Genomic DNA, 16,051 nt, shown 5'->3' on the forward strand with positions numbered 1-16,051 from the left:
AGAGCCCCGGCCCCTCCCATCCCACACGGCACCCCACCCTGGGGCCTCCCGCAGCTCTGAAAGCAGCCCAGGTTCACTGAGTTTCTAACAGCTCCTCCAGCCCGCCACTCCAGCTGCAGAGAAAATGGAAACTGCCGAAGGGGGAAACCAGTAGCCTCAGCCTGTCTTCCTGGCGTGGGAAGGGAGCAAAGGCATTCAGGGAGACGGCCTCTGTGCCAGGCACCCCTGGACCCCTCACCAGGCTGGCATCTGAGGCCCCAGGGCTGCAGGGGTCTGGAGGGGGAGACCAGGCACTGGGATCGGAAGTGCTGGCCCCTTCTGCCGCTGTTAAGCTCTCTGTGGTCAGGCAGGCCACACAAGAAGGCTGGGGTTCAGGAGGACAGAGGGTGCTGGGTGGGGACCAGCGCGACCGAAGCCCATTTCAACAGAGCAACGATGAACAGCAGCAGGAGTTCCAGGGGTGATATAAATATATTTTGGAAGCTGCCTGTGTACCCTGGGGTAAAGACCCAGCACAGAGGGCCCCTGTCCACCCTCCTCCCCTCTCTCTCCACAGACCCACCCCACACCCTCTGTCTCTTTCTAGGCTTCAGGACAGGGTCAAGAGGGGTCTGCAGGGAGATAAGGGGGCAGTGTCAGGGGCTAGGTGGCAGCAGCAGGAGTGGCAGTATCATGCCTCTTATCTCCTGCCCGGCGCCTGAGGGCCTTCCTCCAGGGCCGTGGAATGTGAGGTGTGGGAGAGGGGGTACCGAGGACACAGAGGCTGGACTTGGGGTCTGAGAGGTGCCGGTCACCCACACCCCCTATTTGCCCTTCCCTGTCCATCCCAGACCTACTCAGCTCCCACAGTGCCTAAGAAAATGGGATGGCATGAGGGCTGGGCGCCAGGGGCACATGGGAGGAAGGGGGAGGGGGAGAGGGGAGGAAGAGGAACCCCCACCCCCAGGTCGGCTACAATCAGAAGGGAGAGTGGAGGCGGCAGCAGGCCCACGGAAGGCCAGGAGGACCAGGGAAGGGGCAGGTGCCCCACGGCCCTTCCGGTCCTCCAGCCTGGCCTACCACTAACAGCCCAGCAGCTCCACACGCAGCGTGATGCGGTTGTGCCAGGCTACGGGCAGGATGCGCACAAAGCGAGCCAGGAAGGGCGTCTCAAACATGTTCTTCTTGTGGGAATTATTGTCCAAGTTGCCAGGGAAGATCTGGAGGCAGAGGGGGCGGTCAGGAAGGCCCCAGGCCAGCCCCTCCCCTCGGAGCCCAGGCCAGGCCCACAGGGCACCCCCGGAGTGGTGAGGGCAGGGCAGCCGGACACTCACCTTGCTGTCCGTGGCCCTTTGGTCCCTGACCTCGGTCCAGTTCATGCCGTCGTTACTGTGGGCCACCTTGTAGGCTGCCACATACTGGATGTGGCCGAAGTCTCGGGCCCCCTGGGTGATGACACCGGTCACCTGCCTCTGGGAGCCCAGGTCAACCTACAGGAAAAACCAACCGTGTTTTCTTTGCCCGAACCACCTCTATAAGGTGGGAAAAGGCAAACACACTGGGGCATGAATTCTAATTTTGGGAAAAGGACCTCACCTGGCAGAGCCTCAGTTGCTTCATCTATAAAACGGGCATAAATAATACCAACTACTTTGTCAGTCACTGTTCGGCACTTCACTGCAACGAAGCTCAGATCTCAGACCCTGAGCCCCCCGGCCAGCCCCTCCTCTGATGGGAACAGGGCAGGAGAGGCCGGAGCCTGCAGGGGCATGAACTCCTGGGGCCCCTGCAGGGTTGCCCAGAGCCTGACGCTGGTCCTGAGGGAGCCCACAGGCAGGCGGCTCATCACGCAACCTGGCTCCACAGGCTAACATGCCCCCTTGGGGCCCAGAGTCAGACCTCCTGCCCCCCTTCCCCGACCATCCCGGGGAGGCTGCCCCAAGACTCAGCCTGCAAACCCAACTCACTGCCAACCAGCAGGTGGGCCCCCGGCAAACCCTCACCCTGCCGGGACTCAGTTTCCCCATCTAGAAAATGAGCGGATGCCCTGGTTTTCCGTGACTCTCCTGTTTCCCCATTTTAGTGAAATCCACAGGCTGTCCCATGGTGTGCCTCAGAGCGCATCTGCTCTGTGCCAGGCGGAGAAATCCCACAGCGCCTGGGTCAGGGGTCAGTCCTCCATCCTGCTCTGCTGTCTGGGGGGGGCTCAGCCTTGTCACCCTGTGGCAGCCAATGGAGGTGGTGCTACCCTACACACATACACACACACTCACTCACACACATACACACCCTTTCTCCACTGGGGCTGGGGCCCTGGTGGAAGTGACGCTGAGCTCCCTCTCTCCCCACTGGAGTTACAGAATCAGGAGACGGGGGCACAGGGGAGGAACAACGAGCAAAGCCAAAGAGAAACAAGGCTTTTCACAAACTCCCTCTCGGGGAGCAGAAGCCTGGGCTTGGCCGAGGCCGAAGGTCTGGCGGCCCCAGTCCCGCACCCCAGGAGGGGCCGACTCACCTGCAGCCACTCGGAGGCAGAGCTGCTATGGGCGGTCCAGGCGTTGAACTTGCCCTGCTTGTCCAGCCGCGCGTAGAAGGGATACCAGCTGAAGGCGTTCAGGCCCCAGGTCCGGTAGGTGCTGGAGGCCGTGATCTGCTTGTCGGGGATGCTGTTGTCCTTCAGGCCCAGGGGCTCAGCACAGCCTGCTGGCAAGGGGGGGGCTGTCACCCAGATCCGGGGTCCACAGCCTCCCAGGGTGTGAGTGCAGGCTAGGAAGGGGAAAGAACTCTGCGGGTCCTGACCAGCCCCTGCATCCTCCTGGACGACAGACAGCAGCTCCTTCCACCTTCTAGAGCCAACCGTCTACTCTCTCACTGCCTGTCCCCCACTCCTCGCCTCAGCCAGCTGCCTCAGCACCCACCCCACCCTGACTTGTCCTTCACCCTCTGCACAGGGCAGGCCCTCATCCACCACCTGCCACCCTCCTTCAAAGCCTGACTCGGGGGCCGGCCGGGTGGCATAGCGGTTAAGTTCACGCGCTCCACTTCAGCAGACCAGGGTTCACTGGTTCGGATCCTGGGTGCAGACCTATTCAATGTTTATCAAGCCATGCTGAGGCGGCATCCCACATAAAGCAACTAGAAGGATGTACAACTATGACATATAACTATCTACTGGGGCTTTGGGGAGAAAAAAGGAAAAAAGGAGGAAGATTGGCAACAGATGTTTAGGGCCAATCTTCCTCAAAAAAAACAAAAAAGAAAAAGCCTGACTCGGGAGACACCTCCTCCAAGAAGCCTGCCCTGACTTCCTCACATGGGCGAGACTTGTCCCCCCCCCGGACTCCCAGCATCTCCTCTGTCGCTCCTGCAGTACAGCCACCCCACGCACCGCTGAGTCCTGGGATTATCGTCAGGAACATTAATAACAGCATCTCATCGATTCAGTACTTACGTCAGTCATTTAATCCACCCACAAAAACCTGAATGAAGATATTAGTCACCATTCTACAGACAGAAAACTGAGGCTGAGAGACATGAAGCATCGTGCCCAAGTCACACACACAAACTCCTACAACCATGCTACGCTGCAACATCACCTCCACCACCTGTGTGCCCACCCAGAGCCCCAGAGCCGGGAGGCCTGCCGGTGGGGACCCAGCAATGAACGGACAACACTTCTGGCCTCCAGCAGTGGCAGTCAGAGAAGTGAGGACTCCCGGGGCTCAGGGAGGATCCCGTGTCCTCGCCGGCAGCCCGTCCCGCAGCGTCATTCACCCACTCAACACTGAACCCCCAGAGTGCTGTCAGGTCTGTGGGGCTGGCCTGAGGAGCTGGCCTCATGTTCCCTCAGGCCTGCCCCAAACACTCAGGAAGGTGCCGGCGGCTTTGTACCAGTCGTCTGTGCCTGCGGGTAGCCAGGACAGTCAGGGCTGGGCAGAAGAGAAAATTCCCAAGAGAGTGGGGATGTGTCTTGTACCTGGCAGAACCCCCACTCCACCACTCTGTCCCTTTGGGAAATTGGGGGGTGGGGGAGGGGCCTGGAAACCCAGGCCTCCTGCCGGGAGCAAGCTGTAGTATGTGGCGCTTCATGTCACTGTCGCCCCAGACGCGTGCACCCTCGCCACTAAGACGTTTGCCTCCTCGTGAGGGCGGTACACCAGGTAACCCCCTCCCTCCTCACACAGAGAGGCTACGCGCTGGGAGGTGGCTCGTCCGTCCGAGGCAGGCTAAGGCCTGGGGCAGCTTTGCAGGGGACACCAAGTCGCAGCATCTGCTCAAGGTGGACCCTTCTCCGGACCATCTGCTTCCAGCAGTTCATGTCCCCCGCCTCCTGGGCCCCCCCCAGGAAGTCAGATAGCCTTCCAGGGGAAATGCGGGTGGGAGGGGCACTGAACCCAGGGCCAGGACTCTCGGCTCCATCACTCACCATGTGACCCTGGGAAGTCAGTCCCTTCCCTCTCTGAGCCCCACCTGTAAAACGAGGTATAAGAGCAGTGCTTCTCACAGATCACCTGGGGGGGTCTTGTTAAAACCTGGATTCGGGGGCCGGCCCAGTGGCGCAGCACTTAAGTGCACGCGCTCCACTTCAGCGGCCCCAGGGCTCACAGGTTCAGATCCCGGGCGCGCACCGATGCACCGCTTGTCAAGCCGTGCTGAGGCGGCGTCCCATATAAAGTAGAGGAGGATGGGCACAGACGTTAGCCCAGGGCCAATCTTCCTCAGCAAAAAGAGGAGGATTGGCGTCAGATGTTAGCTCAGGGCTAAGCTTCCTCACAAAAAATAAAATAAAAAAATAAATAAAATGCGATTCTGTCTCAGCAGGTCCAGGGCGGGGCACAGATGCCCAGGCTGCTGGTCCCCAAGCTCACTTAGATTTGAGGGCTCTAATCCACCAAACCCACTGACTGCACCTTCCTCCCTGACCCAGGCCACCTGTCTTCCCGTAGGTCACCCCGCACGCACAGTGGCCCTCTGCCCCAGTCTCCACACAGCCTAAAGGATCACTTCTAGACACAACTCTAATCATATCCTCTGAGCAAGGATATCTTTATCTGAGGATAAAGACATGAGTCCTTAAAATGGTCCACATAGCCCCTGCCTGGTCTGGCTCCACCCACCTCTCCAGCCTCATCACTCACCAAGCTGCCCCTTGCTCTCTAGGCTCCAGCCCCGCTGGCCTTCCTTCTATCCTTCAACACACCCCAGGGCCTTTGCACTTGCCAATTTCTCTCCTGGAATGCTCTTCCCAAGTTCTTTACATAGCATGTGCTCCATCATTCAAGCCTCCACTCAAAGGCCATCCCAACAGGACAGTCCCCGTGCCATCCCCTCCCCTCACCCCAAGTCACCCTCATCACATCACCCTCTAGTTTTTCTTTTATTTGCTCTTTGTCTCGCATCAGCCTCGCTCATTAGAATGCAAGTTCCACGAGGTCAGGGATCTCACCTGTATTGTTCCCTTGAGCCAAGTACTCCGAAAGAGCTTAATAAATCTCAATAAATGTCTATTGAGTTAAATAACTAATCGACTCATCAAGGACAGCATGTCTGCCTGTGATGAGGAGGAATCCTGGTGCAGGGCATGCCCAGGCCTCAGCCCCACACAGGTGCACATGTGTACACACACGTGCACACATGTGCACACCAACACTCTCTCCAGCCGGCTGGAAGGCCTGCCAGGGAAAGGTGTCCAGACCTTGCGGGAAGCAGATAGGCAGCCTCACCTCCTTGGCTTTCTTGTGGCCCCAGAGGGAGCTGCCGTGACGGACTCAGGCAGGCAACATTAAGCCAAAGGCTTCAGACCACGACAGCAAGGGGTGAAGGACTACAGGGAGAGGGGCCCCAGGTGGAGCCCCCAGACCTGTCTCTACCCTTTACCAATTGCCTAAACTTCCTTTTAGCAGAAGGCAAAGCCTTTTACTCCCCACTTAAACAATTAGGCTCAAGAGGCAGTGAGCCCGGGAGCGGGAACACAGACGCAAGTTCATATGAGAAAAAGACTAAGTGCAGCCAGGCACGAAAGGCAGCTCTAAGTAGTCCTAGGCGGTACCAGAGATGGGACGACAGGAAGAGGTGCCACAGAGGGGGAGGGGCGCAGAGGGCGGGTCTTGGGTGAGACAAGAAAGGCAGAGCCACCTCAGCCGTTCAGCTGCCTGGTGAGCCCTACAGTCCCACCAGGGGCCAGCAGGTGGCGTTGTGGCTGCAAGGCGGGAAATACCCAGACCTCAGAGAGCAAGCCGGGCTGAAACACCTCAGTCCGGCCCCTGCACCCTGACCCCTGCACCATGACCTCTCCAATGGTGAGTGTTTCCTGGTTTGGCAGAAACCTGTCCCTTTCTGGTCCCCCCGTCCCTCCATCTGGGAATCTCGCTGGAAAGGGCAGCAGGAAGCACCAGCTCTAGCCCTAGGACCCTAGAAGCCCCCACGTTTCCCTAGAATGCAGACTACAGGAGGTTTGGGAAGAAAAGCACTAGCTGGGTGGGTGTCAGAAGCCCAGGGATGTAGACCAGGTTTTAACACCTACCAGCTGTGCACCCTGGATCAGTCATTGATCTGGGCCTCGCTTTCCTCACTCACTCACTCACTCACTCCATCAAGCATTCACTGAGCACCTCCGATCCAGGCACTGGGGACACAGCAGGGAACGGAGCCGACATCTGCAAAACAGGACTAATGCTACGTGTTCTAGAAGCTCAAGGGACCAATCAGAATCAATGAAAATTCTTTGAAAACTGAAGTGGTGTCTTTTTCTCTACCGACCAGAATGCCACGGTTGGCAGACAGCGAACGCCTAGGCAGGACTGCGGACGGCCGGGCGGTCCCTCTAGAGCGCGCCTCCTGCACGAGCCCAGACCCTGGGCCGCGCTGCCGTCCCGCCGGCTCAGCTGGGCTGAGAAAAGAGCGGGCAGAGCAAGCCGTCTTCCACGACTGACCACAGCCCCTGCACTCACCATTCACCTCACAGCCAAGGAGCTCGAAGCGGAGGGTGCAGCCGCGGTGGCAGACGATGGGCACTAGCCTCACGTACTGCACCTCCAGAGGGAAGTCAAACATGTTGACCTTCAGGCCGCTGTTGTCCACATTGCCCACAAACACCTAGGAGGGAAGAGGCAGACCAGAGGGGAGGGTCGGTGTGGGCAGGCCCCCTTCCTGGGCTCAGCTCTCCTCTGGCCACCCCACAGCCCTCCACAGATTCCCCTTCTCACACCTTCCTTGGTCATCATGGGGCCTGGGCATAAACCCCTGCCTTTCACACAGGGCCACCTATAATCTACAGGGTGCCTCTGTGTAAGTTAGGAAAAGGCACTCCTTGCTCAAGACACTTTATTATAACAATTTTCCCACAGATAGAAGCACACAAACATATGATATCTATATTGTGAATGGTGCTCACTTAGTAATGACATCCTTGGGCAGTGTACAACCTGCACAGCTGTACCTGGTAGCCCTGAAGGCTCAGAATGCCTCGCAGCTCCACCACGACAGCCACCCTCAACAGGTCATTGAACCTTTTTGGGTCTCACTATTCTCATCTATAAGATGAGACTGTAACTTGTAACCACAGAACCTGGGCATAATCTGGGTTTCCCAATTTCTGGGAACCAAGAGGCACCTGAAGACCCACCTCACGGCCAGTCACCCAGGGGGCTCTAACCTCATTGGGGGCCCTCAAACAGCACTGCAGCCCCAAGGGGTGCTGACCACAGCCCTTCTTTAGAGCCCCAATAAGCCTCACCTTGCCTCCTGAGTCCCCTGCATCCTGGAGGAACTGGAACTTGCGCCCATCGAGGCTGTAGGCTACCTTGAACGTCTTCAGGTACTCGGCACTGCCCGCACGGCTGGCACCCTGCGTCACCACGCCTGTCACCCACATCTTCCGCAGCAGGTTCACCTGGACCAGGGCGAGGAGGAAGGGACCTTTATCTCTGGGTGCTTTCCATCCTCACCCCTCCCCCACCAGACGGGGAGCAAAGGAGTGGGCTTTCTCACTGGCCCTCTAAGGGCTTTGGACCCAGCACACAGGAGGGACAAGGCCCCCAGGGCCTTCGTCCAGTGCAAACAGCCGCTCCACAGCCCGGGGTCTGCTCCCCCTCGGCCTGCCCACCCACTCCAGGCCCCACAAGGCTGCCCTCCACTTACAGATACTTCACCCACGGGAACCTCTCCCTGCCACCTGGACCCCAGTTATGAACCCTCTCGTGGTGACCCCCACATGCAGGCACACTCATCTCACCTTCTCCCCTCCCATCACGCCACCCCAGGGCCAGCCCTCCCGTACCTGGATCCAGGGCTTCTTGTCATAGTTGCTGGCCGTCCAAGCATTGACGATGCCCGTGCGGTGCAGGCGGGCCAGCTCCGGGACCCAGCGCTGCAGACCCAGGAAGCCGAAGTGCACGGACGAGGCGGAGATCTGCGCGTCAGTGATGGCGCCTGTCTCCATGCCCAGCGGCATGGCACAGACTGCGGGGAGGGAGGCGGCAGTCAGCGGGCCAACCGAGCAGGTGGCACCCAGAGGACAAGAGAGTAAGACAGTGTGGCCTCACTGAGGACCCAGAGCCCAGACCTTGAAGGGACAGGGAGGGCCCAAGAGGAGGTACCAAGAAAACGTGCACGGTGAGGAGGACAGCAGCCAGGCAGGCACGGGGGGTCCTGGCCAGGCCGGCACTCAGGGCACCGCCGTGACCAGCAGCTGGAGTGTCCCACCAGGCTGTGGCAGGTGGTCTGGCTTTTACAGGGCATAGAGCAGCAATCGTTCTGGGGGTGGGGGGTGGACTGGTGGGAGGGAACACCAATGTGACCTCCTCTTCCCCAGTGTCCCTGCCCACCAGGAGGACCGCCACGTCCAGCCCAGCCCGTGGCTTCCCCAGGAGGGTGGCTGTGGGAGAAGGGGCACCTCAGATGGCAGTGAATAGTATGTGCGCTACACACAAAGCAATAAGAAATCTGCCTGGAGTTTTCTAGAATCCCACTGGCAGGAGTTTTCTGGGTGGGAGGTGAATGCCATTCTGTTTCTCTCGTACCCTGTGCCCCTTCCAACTACTAGTCCTGACCCAGCCATCTGCGAAGCTGCCCCTGGCCAAGGCCTACCTCCTTCACCATCACCCCAGCGATGTGGTCCTGGGGCCCAGCCTCTCTCCTCCCCCAGGGGGGCCTGGGTGCCCGGGCCTCAGTCCCAAGCACAGAACCCTGGACAGGCTGCTCTTGCTCCAACCCCAGGCTCATGCTGAGCCGGGTGCTGACACCCTCGCAGGGAGGGAGGCCAGACGCCCGAGGTCAGAGCTGGCGGCGGCTGAGCAGACATCTGAACCCGGGTCTGGAAGTCCTCACACCCCACATGTCCACACCCTGAGGGACCCACAAACGCATTCTTTGGGCCTGTGGGTCCTTGTGGGCTCCAAGGAAACACACCGCATAACAAACAAGGAGGGGCTACAAAGGTCCCTCTGGGAGGCTCCCCCGCCTGCCTTCTGCCCCAGATGCTGCCGTGTCCAGCTGGGGGCTGACCCCAGGCCGAGAGGCAGAAGGAGGCCAGGTAGGTAATTTAACTCTGGCACACCCATGGATACCTGGGCTCCCAGCACAGTAATTAGCGGGCCCACCTGGCCCCACCCAGGGCTCCGTCTGTCTCGCCCACCCCCAACACACACACACACACACACACACACACACACACACACACACACACACACACACACACACTCCTCCACCCAGGATCTCAGGATCTTAAACACACTGGCCTCAGCCCAAGGCCCAGGACACAGGCCTGTGGTGCTGCAGAAGTGAAAAGCATTGCAGATATTTTACTGGCTCTCCCCCGGGGCCCCAGCTCCCACCCCACTGGCCCAGCCCCCCCTCCTCCTTCCGCAGGTCAGCAAGCCTCAGAGAGCATTCCCACACCCGCCTGAAGAACTGCCTGCCCGGGCCTGAGATGTTCAGCACGGACCCACTGGACTGCAGAAACCTGACCCCCACACACTCATCCCTGGGCCTCAGATGTGGACTCACCACCCCCCACCACGGGCGAGGAGGAGTCCTGATTTGGTGGGAGGGACTCCAGCTGGGCCAGGAGGGAGGACGCTGGAGAGCCGCTGCCAGCAATGTCAGATGGGCACCCCCCAGGGCCATTCTGTGGCCGAGTGGATAACCAAGCAGACCAGGCAGGCCAGCCCCTCTGCACACGCTGGGCCTCTGACCTCCTGACAGGGAGGGGACGGTCCAGCCCGCCTGGGCCTCTCCCTCCTCCCTGAGCCCTGTGATGAGGCCACACAGGTCAAACGCGGGCCAGGAACTGTCAGGCCCTGAGGCCCAAGCCTTATTTACTGACTTCCTGGGCCCAGTTTTCCCCTCTTGGTAGAAAAATCCCAAGATTTAACCCTAAAGCTGTGTGTCTGGTTCACGGTGACCCAGGAAACAGCACTCCCATGACTCCTGTGGTCCTCACACCCCCCATCCCTTGCAGCAACATCAGGCCTGGCCTGCGGTCCCAGGAGAGAGGGCCAGGCAGGAAGAAGCCAGGGGAGGGACAACAGGACCCCTTTCCCCTCGCCCATGGCCTAACCGAGGCTCTGTCCCACCCTTGAGGCCCTGACACAGGGCACAAGGCCAGCACGTGGCCCGGGCTGCCAAGACCGCAGCCCAAGGTCCGCCTCCGAGCTGACGCCCCAGATACTCACTGGTCTCGCAGTGGGGGCCTGTGTAGCCACGAGCGCACCTGCAGACGTACTGGGTGAAGACGTCCCCTCGGTGCGCGTCGTCGATCACGTGGCACTCGGCATCATTGCGGCAGGGGTTTGGGATACAGGGACCTGGGCAGGGGAGGCCGGTAAGATGGGCAGGTGATCAGGAAGGAGCCGGGGACAGAGAAAGGCAGCAGCAGAAGGACCCCAGGCGAAAACTCAGCCCACTGCCTGCCTCCTCCAGCCGTCTCCTCCCTCCTGCAATCTGCAGGAGCCCCCAGCTGTCCAAGAGGCCTGGGAGTTCCCAGGGAAACGCTGGCTGACAATGGGAGAGGTGCTGGGGACCACCACCCACTCCAGGACGAGCTCAGCCCAGTAGCCTGTGCTCCCGCTGGGCGCTGGGTGTGGGGCAGCAGGCACACCCAGGGCAGGTACCTGTCTCAGTCTCGTTGCAAAGGAGCCCCGTGAAGCCTTCGGGGCAGAGGCAGTAGAAGGGGAGGTCATCCTGGCCCAACAAGCAGGTCCCACCATTCAGACACTGGCTGGAGTCACAGACGTCACCTGCAATGGCGGCTCTGACTCAGCACCAAGTCGTTCACTCAGGAAGTCTCTGGGGAGCCAACGACCAAGCACGTGCTGGGCCCCTCAGACAGAGAAACCAGGGGCAGCCCAGACCTCAAGAAGCCACGGGAAAGAGGCGGACAAATCCCTGGATGAGGAAGAGGTGCTGTAAGCTCTGACAGAAGCCTTCACAAGGGCCACTGGAGATGTGGTTCCCGCCAGGGAGATGGAGGGTCACAGAAGAGGGGACATGTGCACTGGTCTAAAAGACAGAGTGGGAGTGTGCCAGGCTGGGGAAGGAGGAAAGACCATTCTAAAGAAAAGCAGAAGCACAGGGGGCGTGATATGTTGGAGAACAGAAAGACACAGCTGAAAAGGTAGGTTGGGGCCAGACTGGGAGGGACCTTAAGAATGACAAGTTTAGATTCTTTATCCTGCAGACCACGGGCTCTGAACCTTCCTTCAGCCTGCCCACCATTGTCCACCAGGAAAAACAACATCAGAGAGTCTCAAGCATGGGGTGGGAGTGGGGAAGCCATTTCCAGTCCTGGGAAGGAGAATGAGAAAAGCCCACGTGCAGAGCTGGCACGGGCTCCTGGGTGGGTGGGAGCGTTTTGTAGCTACATGAAGATCCCTCTGGCCGCTGGATGGGAATGTGACTGGAGCAGGTGAGGTGGGAGACCAGGAGAGCATCAAGGAAGCTGTCACAGCCTCCTGGTGAGAGGAAGTCAGGCAAAGGGGTGAGGAGGAAGGGTGGATTTGAGAAACACTGGACCAAGACTACACAGGTGGGAGGAGGGCTGCAGAGGACCTCACAGCTTCTGGTTGGGGGCTTGGGTCAAAGATGTGCCTGTAACCTGTCCCCAGTCCCTTGACTCTGGTGAACTGCAGCCCACTAGGTCAGCCAGGCCTGCGGAGGGTCTTCTAGCCGACCTTAGCATCCCAGAAGGGATGCCCCAGGTCCCACACCCAAACCCATCATGTCAGCTAAGACGCAAGACATCTTTTTTCCTCTCTGCAGAATCACACCATCCCAGGCTGGAGCCCCTCTTGAAATCCCAAAGCCCCAGAGAGCAAGGCCAGGGCTCCAGGGAAGGGGACACCACTAGTGAGCAATGGAGCCCTCAGAGCTCCACCTCAGCCCCGGCCTCGGGAGCTTAAGGCGGCTCCCAACAAGCTATTAGTCATTGGCTTTAAATAGCAGGTTAATCCCCTCCCCTGACCTGGCGGGCAGCAGGCACTGCCACAGACAGAGATTTGGGAATGGCCAGTGCCCTGGGATCCTGTCCCAACAAGATCCAACTCTTCTTCCTCCCCCTCCCAACCACGTCCTCTCCCAATACAGCTCCAGGGCAGGGCGCCCCCTCCCCACGCAGCCCCAGGCCGGGGCGCCCCTCCCCACACGGCTCCAGGCCGGGGCGCCCCCTCCCCACACTGTTCCAGGGCAAAGCCGTCGGTGGGAAAAAGGAAAAGCAAAAGGTGTCCCCTACCGGGCGGGCCTTAGACTGACTCACCTGTGCACAGCAGCCTCGGTGCTTCCCCTTTCAGGGAAAAGCCAGATCACCCTCTATAAAAGCACCTTTGGGATTTCAGGGTCCTGCCCTTTGGGAGATTTCCCCTGGGCTACTTTGCCAGGGCTCAATTGTGGGGACAGAGAGGAGTGGAAAGGGACATGGAAGACCAGCAGTCTCTCAGGGTTGCTGGGGAGAGCCACAAGCTCCCAAGTGCGTGGGAGCTTGGAGTGCCCTTAAGACTTCCGCCCCAGGCCTGGGGGTCAGAGTGTCACCGGATGGCAGAGCCAGGGCTCAGCTGGGACCCCTCCCCTTGCTTCAGTCAGTCCTATTTCTAGGAGAAAATGATGGAGGAGATGCCTACAGAGTCCTTGCCAGCACTCCCCTCCCCAGTGGGCATCATTTTCCCAGCCCTGGAGGGGACTGAGCCGCTCCACGTTGAAGGGGATGGGCAGCCCGTGACCGGCCTGCAAGAGGGCGGAGGCCTCTTAGGTGGGGGAGGAGGACCAAGGAAGATACAGCAGCAGGCCAAGGCCGCGGGAGGGAGGCAGAGCCGCCACCGCAGGAGGAAGCCCTTTTCCTAGTCCCTCCCTGGGCTCTTAGCCCCCTCCTCGGCCCCACCTAGAGCCCCGTCCGTTCCACCGACTCCCTAGTACCCCGTCCGTCCACCCGTGTGCCCACCCCACACCTTCGCTTGGCTGATCACACACCTACGAGCTGGGGCGCAAAACTCCAATGAACTAACCAGCCGCCTGGGGTTGGGAGGGAGTTGCCAGAGAAAGTTGGCTGAAGCCTTATCAGTACAAGAGCCCTAGAAACTTCCAGGTAGAAGGCGCGCAAGAGTCAGGCACAGTTCAATGGGTTCATTTTGCAGATGGAAAAAGAGAGGCCCGACACAGCGGATTCCTTTGTGATGTGTAAGCCACATCCCTAGGGGCGGCTGGGCTGTCAACAGTGTCCCGAGTCACCGCCCAACGCTCAAGCCTCTATCACCGGCTAAAACCCACAGGCGCGGAGACAGCAGGAGAGGCTGAGCGCATCCCCGCCTCCGACCGGAGAAGTCACCCCTCCGCACGGCCCCGACTCTTTGCCCAAGTTTGTAAACAGCGGAGACGGAGGGAGGGCGCCGCGGCGAACTTCCGAGCGAGCGCGGGAGGAGGGGCGAGGGCGCGAGGGCGGCGCGGGCCACTCACCGGAGGCGGCGAAGAGCCCCGAGGCGCCGAGGAGCGCGCCGCAGAGCGCGGCCAGCAGGCGAGGGCCCGACATGCTGCGCGGGCGCGGGCGCGGGACCGGCGCGGGGCTGCGGAGACCGCGGGCTCTCACTCCTTCGCCTGGACGGGAATAAATCAGGCAGCGCGGCCCCGCCCGCCGGCCCACGTGCTCCGCCCAGGCGGGCGGGAGGCGGACTCGGGGCGGGGCTCCGCGGCCTGGGAGGGAAGCCGGGAGCCGAGGGGTCCGCGGCCCCCGTCTCTGCCCGGGCGGTCCCGCGTTCCGTTTGGTGCTGGTGACCAGGCCCCGAGTCCTGAGTCGGCTGGGCAGGGAAGGGCTCAGAAGGAGTTGCTGTTTGGTTTTTAATTTTAGAGTTAAGAAAAGATGCTAAACCTTATTCATAAGAAAAATGCAGATTAAAAGTACAATGAGTATTGGCAAGTATCAAATTATTAACACACTGTTAGTTTGAGGCTGTGGGGAACAGGGCCAAGCATGCATTGTTGGAGGAAGTGTAAATTGGTTCAACTTCTCAGCGAGTTACTTGGCAATACCTATCAAAATGACAAATGCTGAGACCATGAGACCTAGCAATTCCACTTAGAGGAAGTCATTCTACAGAAACTCACTTGTGTAAAATGACATGTATACAAAGATATCATAGCATATCATAGCGGCATCCTTTGAAATGGTAAAAGACTAAAATAGGAATCAGTAAAGTGTTTCTGTGAAGGGCCAGATAGAAAATATTTTAGGATTTGCAGGCCATAAGAGCTCAGTGGCAACCATCCACCTCTGCCCTTGCAGCAGGAAATCAGCTATAAACAATATCCAAGGAATGAGCATAGTGGTTGCCTAAGGGGAAAGAGACTTGCTTGTCACAGTTGACTTTTTACTAAGTGATTCTTTTTTATCATGTTCAAGTATTACCTATTTACAAATAAATGATTTTAATGAGTGTTCCAATCAGACTAGACCTCCCTCCCAAAAATGAACAGCCAGACATCTCCCCTACCAGCTATGTTGAGACCTAGGTTGAGACTAGAGTCAGAATTTACTACTGGCAGGAGGCCCTTCTTAAAACTGTTCAGAAGGAAAAAACCACATAGGATCAACTCAGCCACAGAAAAAGCATTTGATAAAATCCAACACCCCTTCATGATAAAACAATCAACAAACTAGGAGTAAAAGGGCACTTCCTCACCTATAAAGAGTATCTATGAAAAACTCACAGCTAATATCATACTTAATGGTGAAAGACTGAATGTTTCCCCTAAGATCAGGAACAAGACAAGGATGTCAGCTCTCACTCCTTCTATTCAACATGGCAGTGGAGGTTCTAGCCAGAACCATTAGGCAAGAAATAGAAATAAAAGACAGCCAAGTTGGAAAGGAAGTACTAACACTGTCTCTGTCTCTATTCACAGATCACACATCTTATACTATATATAAAAAGCCCTAAAGAATCCACACACAAAAAAGCATCTATTCAAGCTAACAAACAAATTCAGCAAGGTTGCAGGATAAAAGATCAATACACAAAAATTACTTGTATTTCTTACACTAGAAATGAACAATACCAAAATGTAATTAAGAAAACAATTCCATTTACAATCACATCAAAAACTAACATACTTAAGAATAAATTTAACAAAAGAAGTGCAAGACTTGTACACTGAGCACTATAAAACATCCTTGAAAGAAAGTAAAGGAGACCTAAATAAGCAGAAAGACATTCCTGTTCATGGATTGAAAGACTTATATTAAGATGGCAATGCTCCCAAACTGATATACAAGTTCAACATAATCCTTATCAAAAATCCAGCTGTCTTTTTTGCAGAAATTGACAAGCCGATCCCAAGATTCATATAGAAATGGAAGGGACCCCAAAATAGCCAAAACAATCTTTGGGAAAAAAAAAGAACAAAATTGGAAAACTCATACTTTCTAATTTCAAAAACTACTTACAAAGCTATGGTAATCAAGACTGTGTGGTACTGACATAAGGATAGACATACAGATCAATGGAATAGAATTGAGTGTCCAGAAATAAATCCATACATCTATGGTCAATTGATTTTCAACAAGAGTGCCAAGGCAATTCAATGGAAAAAG

General features: G+C 57.6%; 1 protein-coding gene across 2 annotated transcripts; it reads right to left on the reverse strand.

Annotated features, from left to right (window-relative positions):
• Positions 1–452: 452 nt before the first annotated feature.
• On the reverse strand, positions 453–14,012 carry MFGE8 (milk fat globule EGF and factor V/VIII domain containing). 2 transcript variants are annotated; one of them, XM_058542417.1, is made up of 9 exons: positions 13,921–14,012; positions 11,091–11,216; positions 10,653–10,784; positions 8,258–8,439; positions 7,715–7,870; positions 6,930–7,074; positions 2,495–2,682; positions 1,314–1,469; positions 453–1,199 (listed from the first exon to the last, which is right to left on the reverse strand). In XM_058542417.1, exons 1-9 carry the CDS (start codon positions 13,991–13,993, stop codon positions 1,062–1,064), a joined length of 1,296 nt encoding a protein of 431 aa, XP_058398400.1. In that variant the 5' UTR covers positions 13,994–14,012; the 3' UTR covers positions 453–1,061. The 2 variants fall into 2 exon arrangements, with proteins under 2 accessions (XP_058398400.1, XP_058398401.1); XM_058542418.1 differs by having other exon boundaries at positions 2,495–2,679; positions 13,921–14,011.
• Between the last annotated feature and the right edge of the window lie 2,039 nt (positions 14,013–16,051).

Source organism: Diceros bicornis, chromosome 5 (genome assembly GCF_020826845.1).
Source record: "Diceros bicornis minor isolate mBicDic1 chromosome 5, mDicBic1.mat.cur, whole genome shotgun sequence".
Classification (NCBI taxonomy): domain Eukaryota; kingdom Metazoa; phylum Chordata; class Mammalia; order Perissodactyla; family Rhinocerotidae; genus Diceros; species Diceros bicornis.

Bases quoted from the DNA above. Each gene is read 5' to 3' on its own strand.
- MFGE8 (XM_058542417.1), bottom strand. From the start codon at position 13,993: ATGTCGGGCCCTCGCCTGCTGGCCGCGCTCTGCGGCGCGCTCCTCGGC. The intron at 8,440-10,652 runs GTGAGTATCTGG...CCCTCCCCGCAG, and splicing joins AGGCCCCCACTGCGAGACCA to TCTGTGCCATGCCGCTGGGC. The intron at 7,075-7,714 runs GTGAGGCTTATT...CTTCCCTCCTAG, and splicing joins CAGGGGACTCAGGAGGCAAG to GTGTTTGTGGGCAATGTGGA.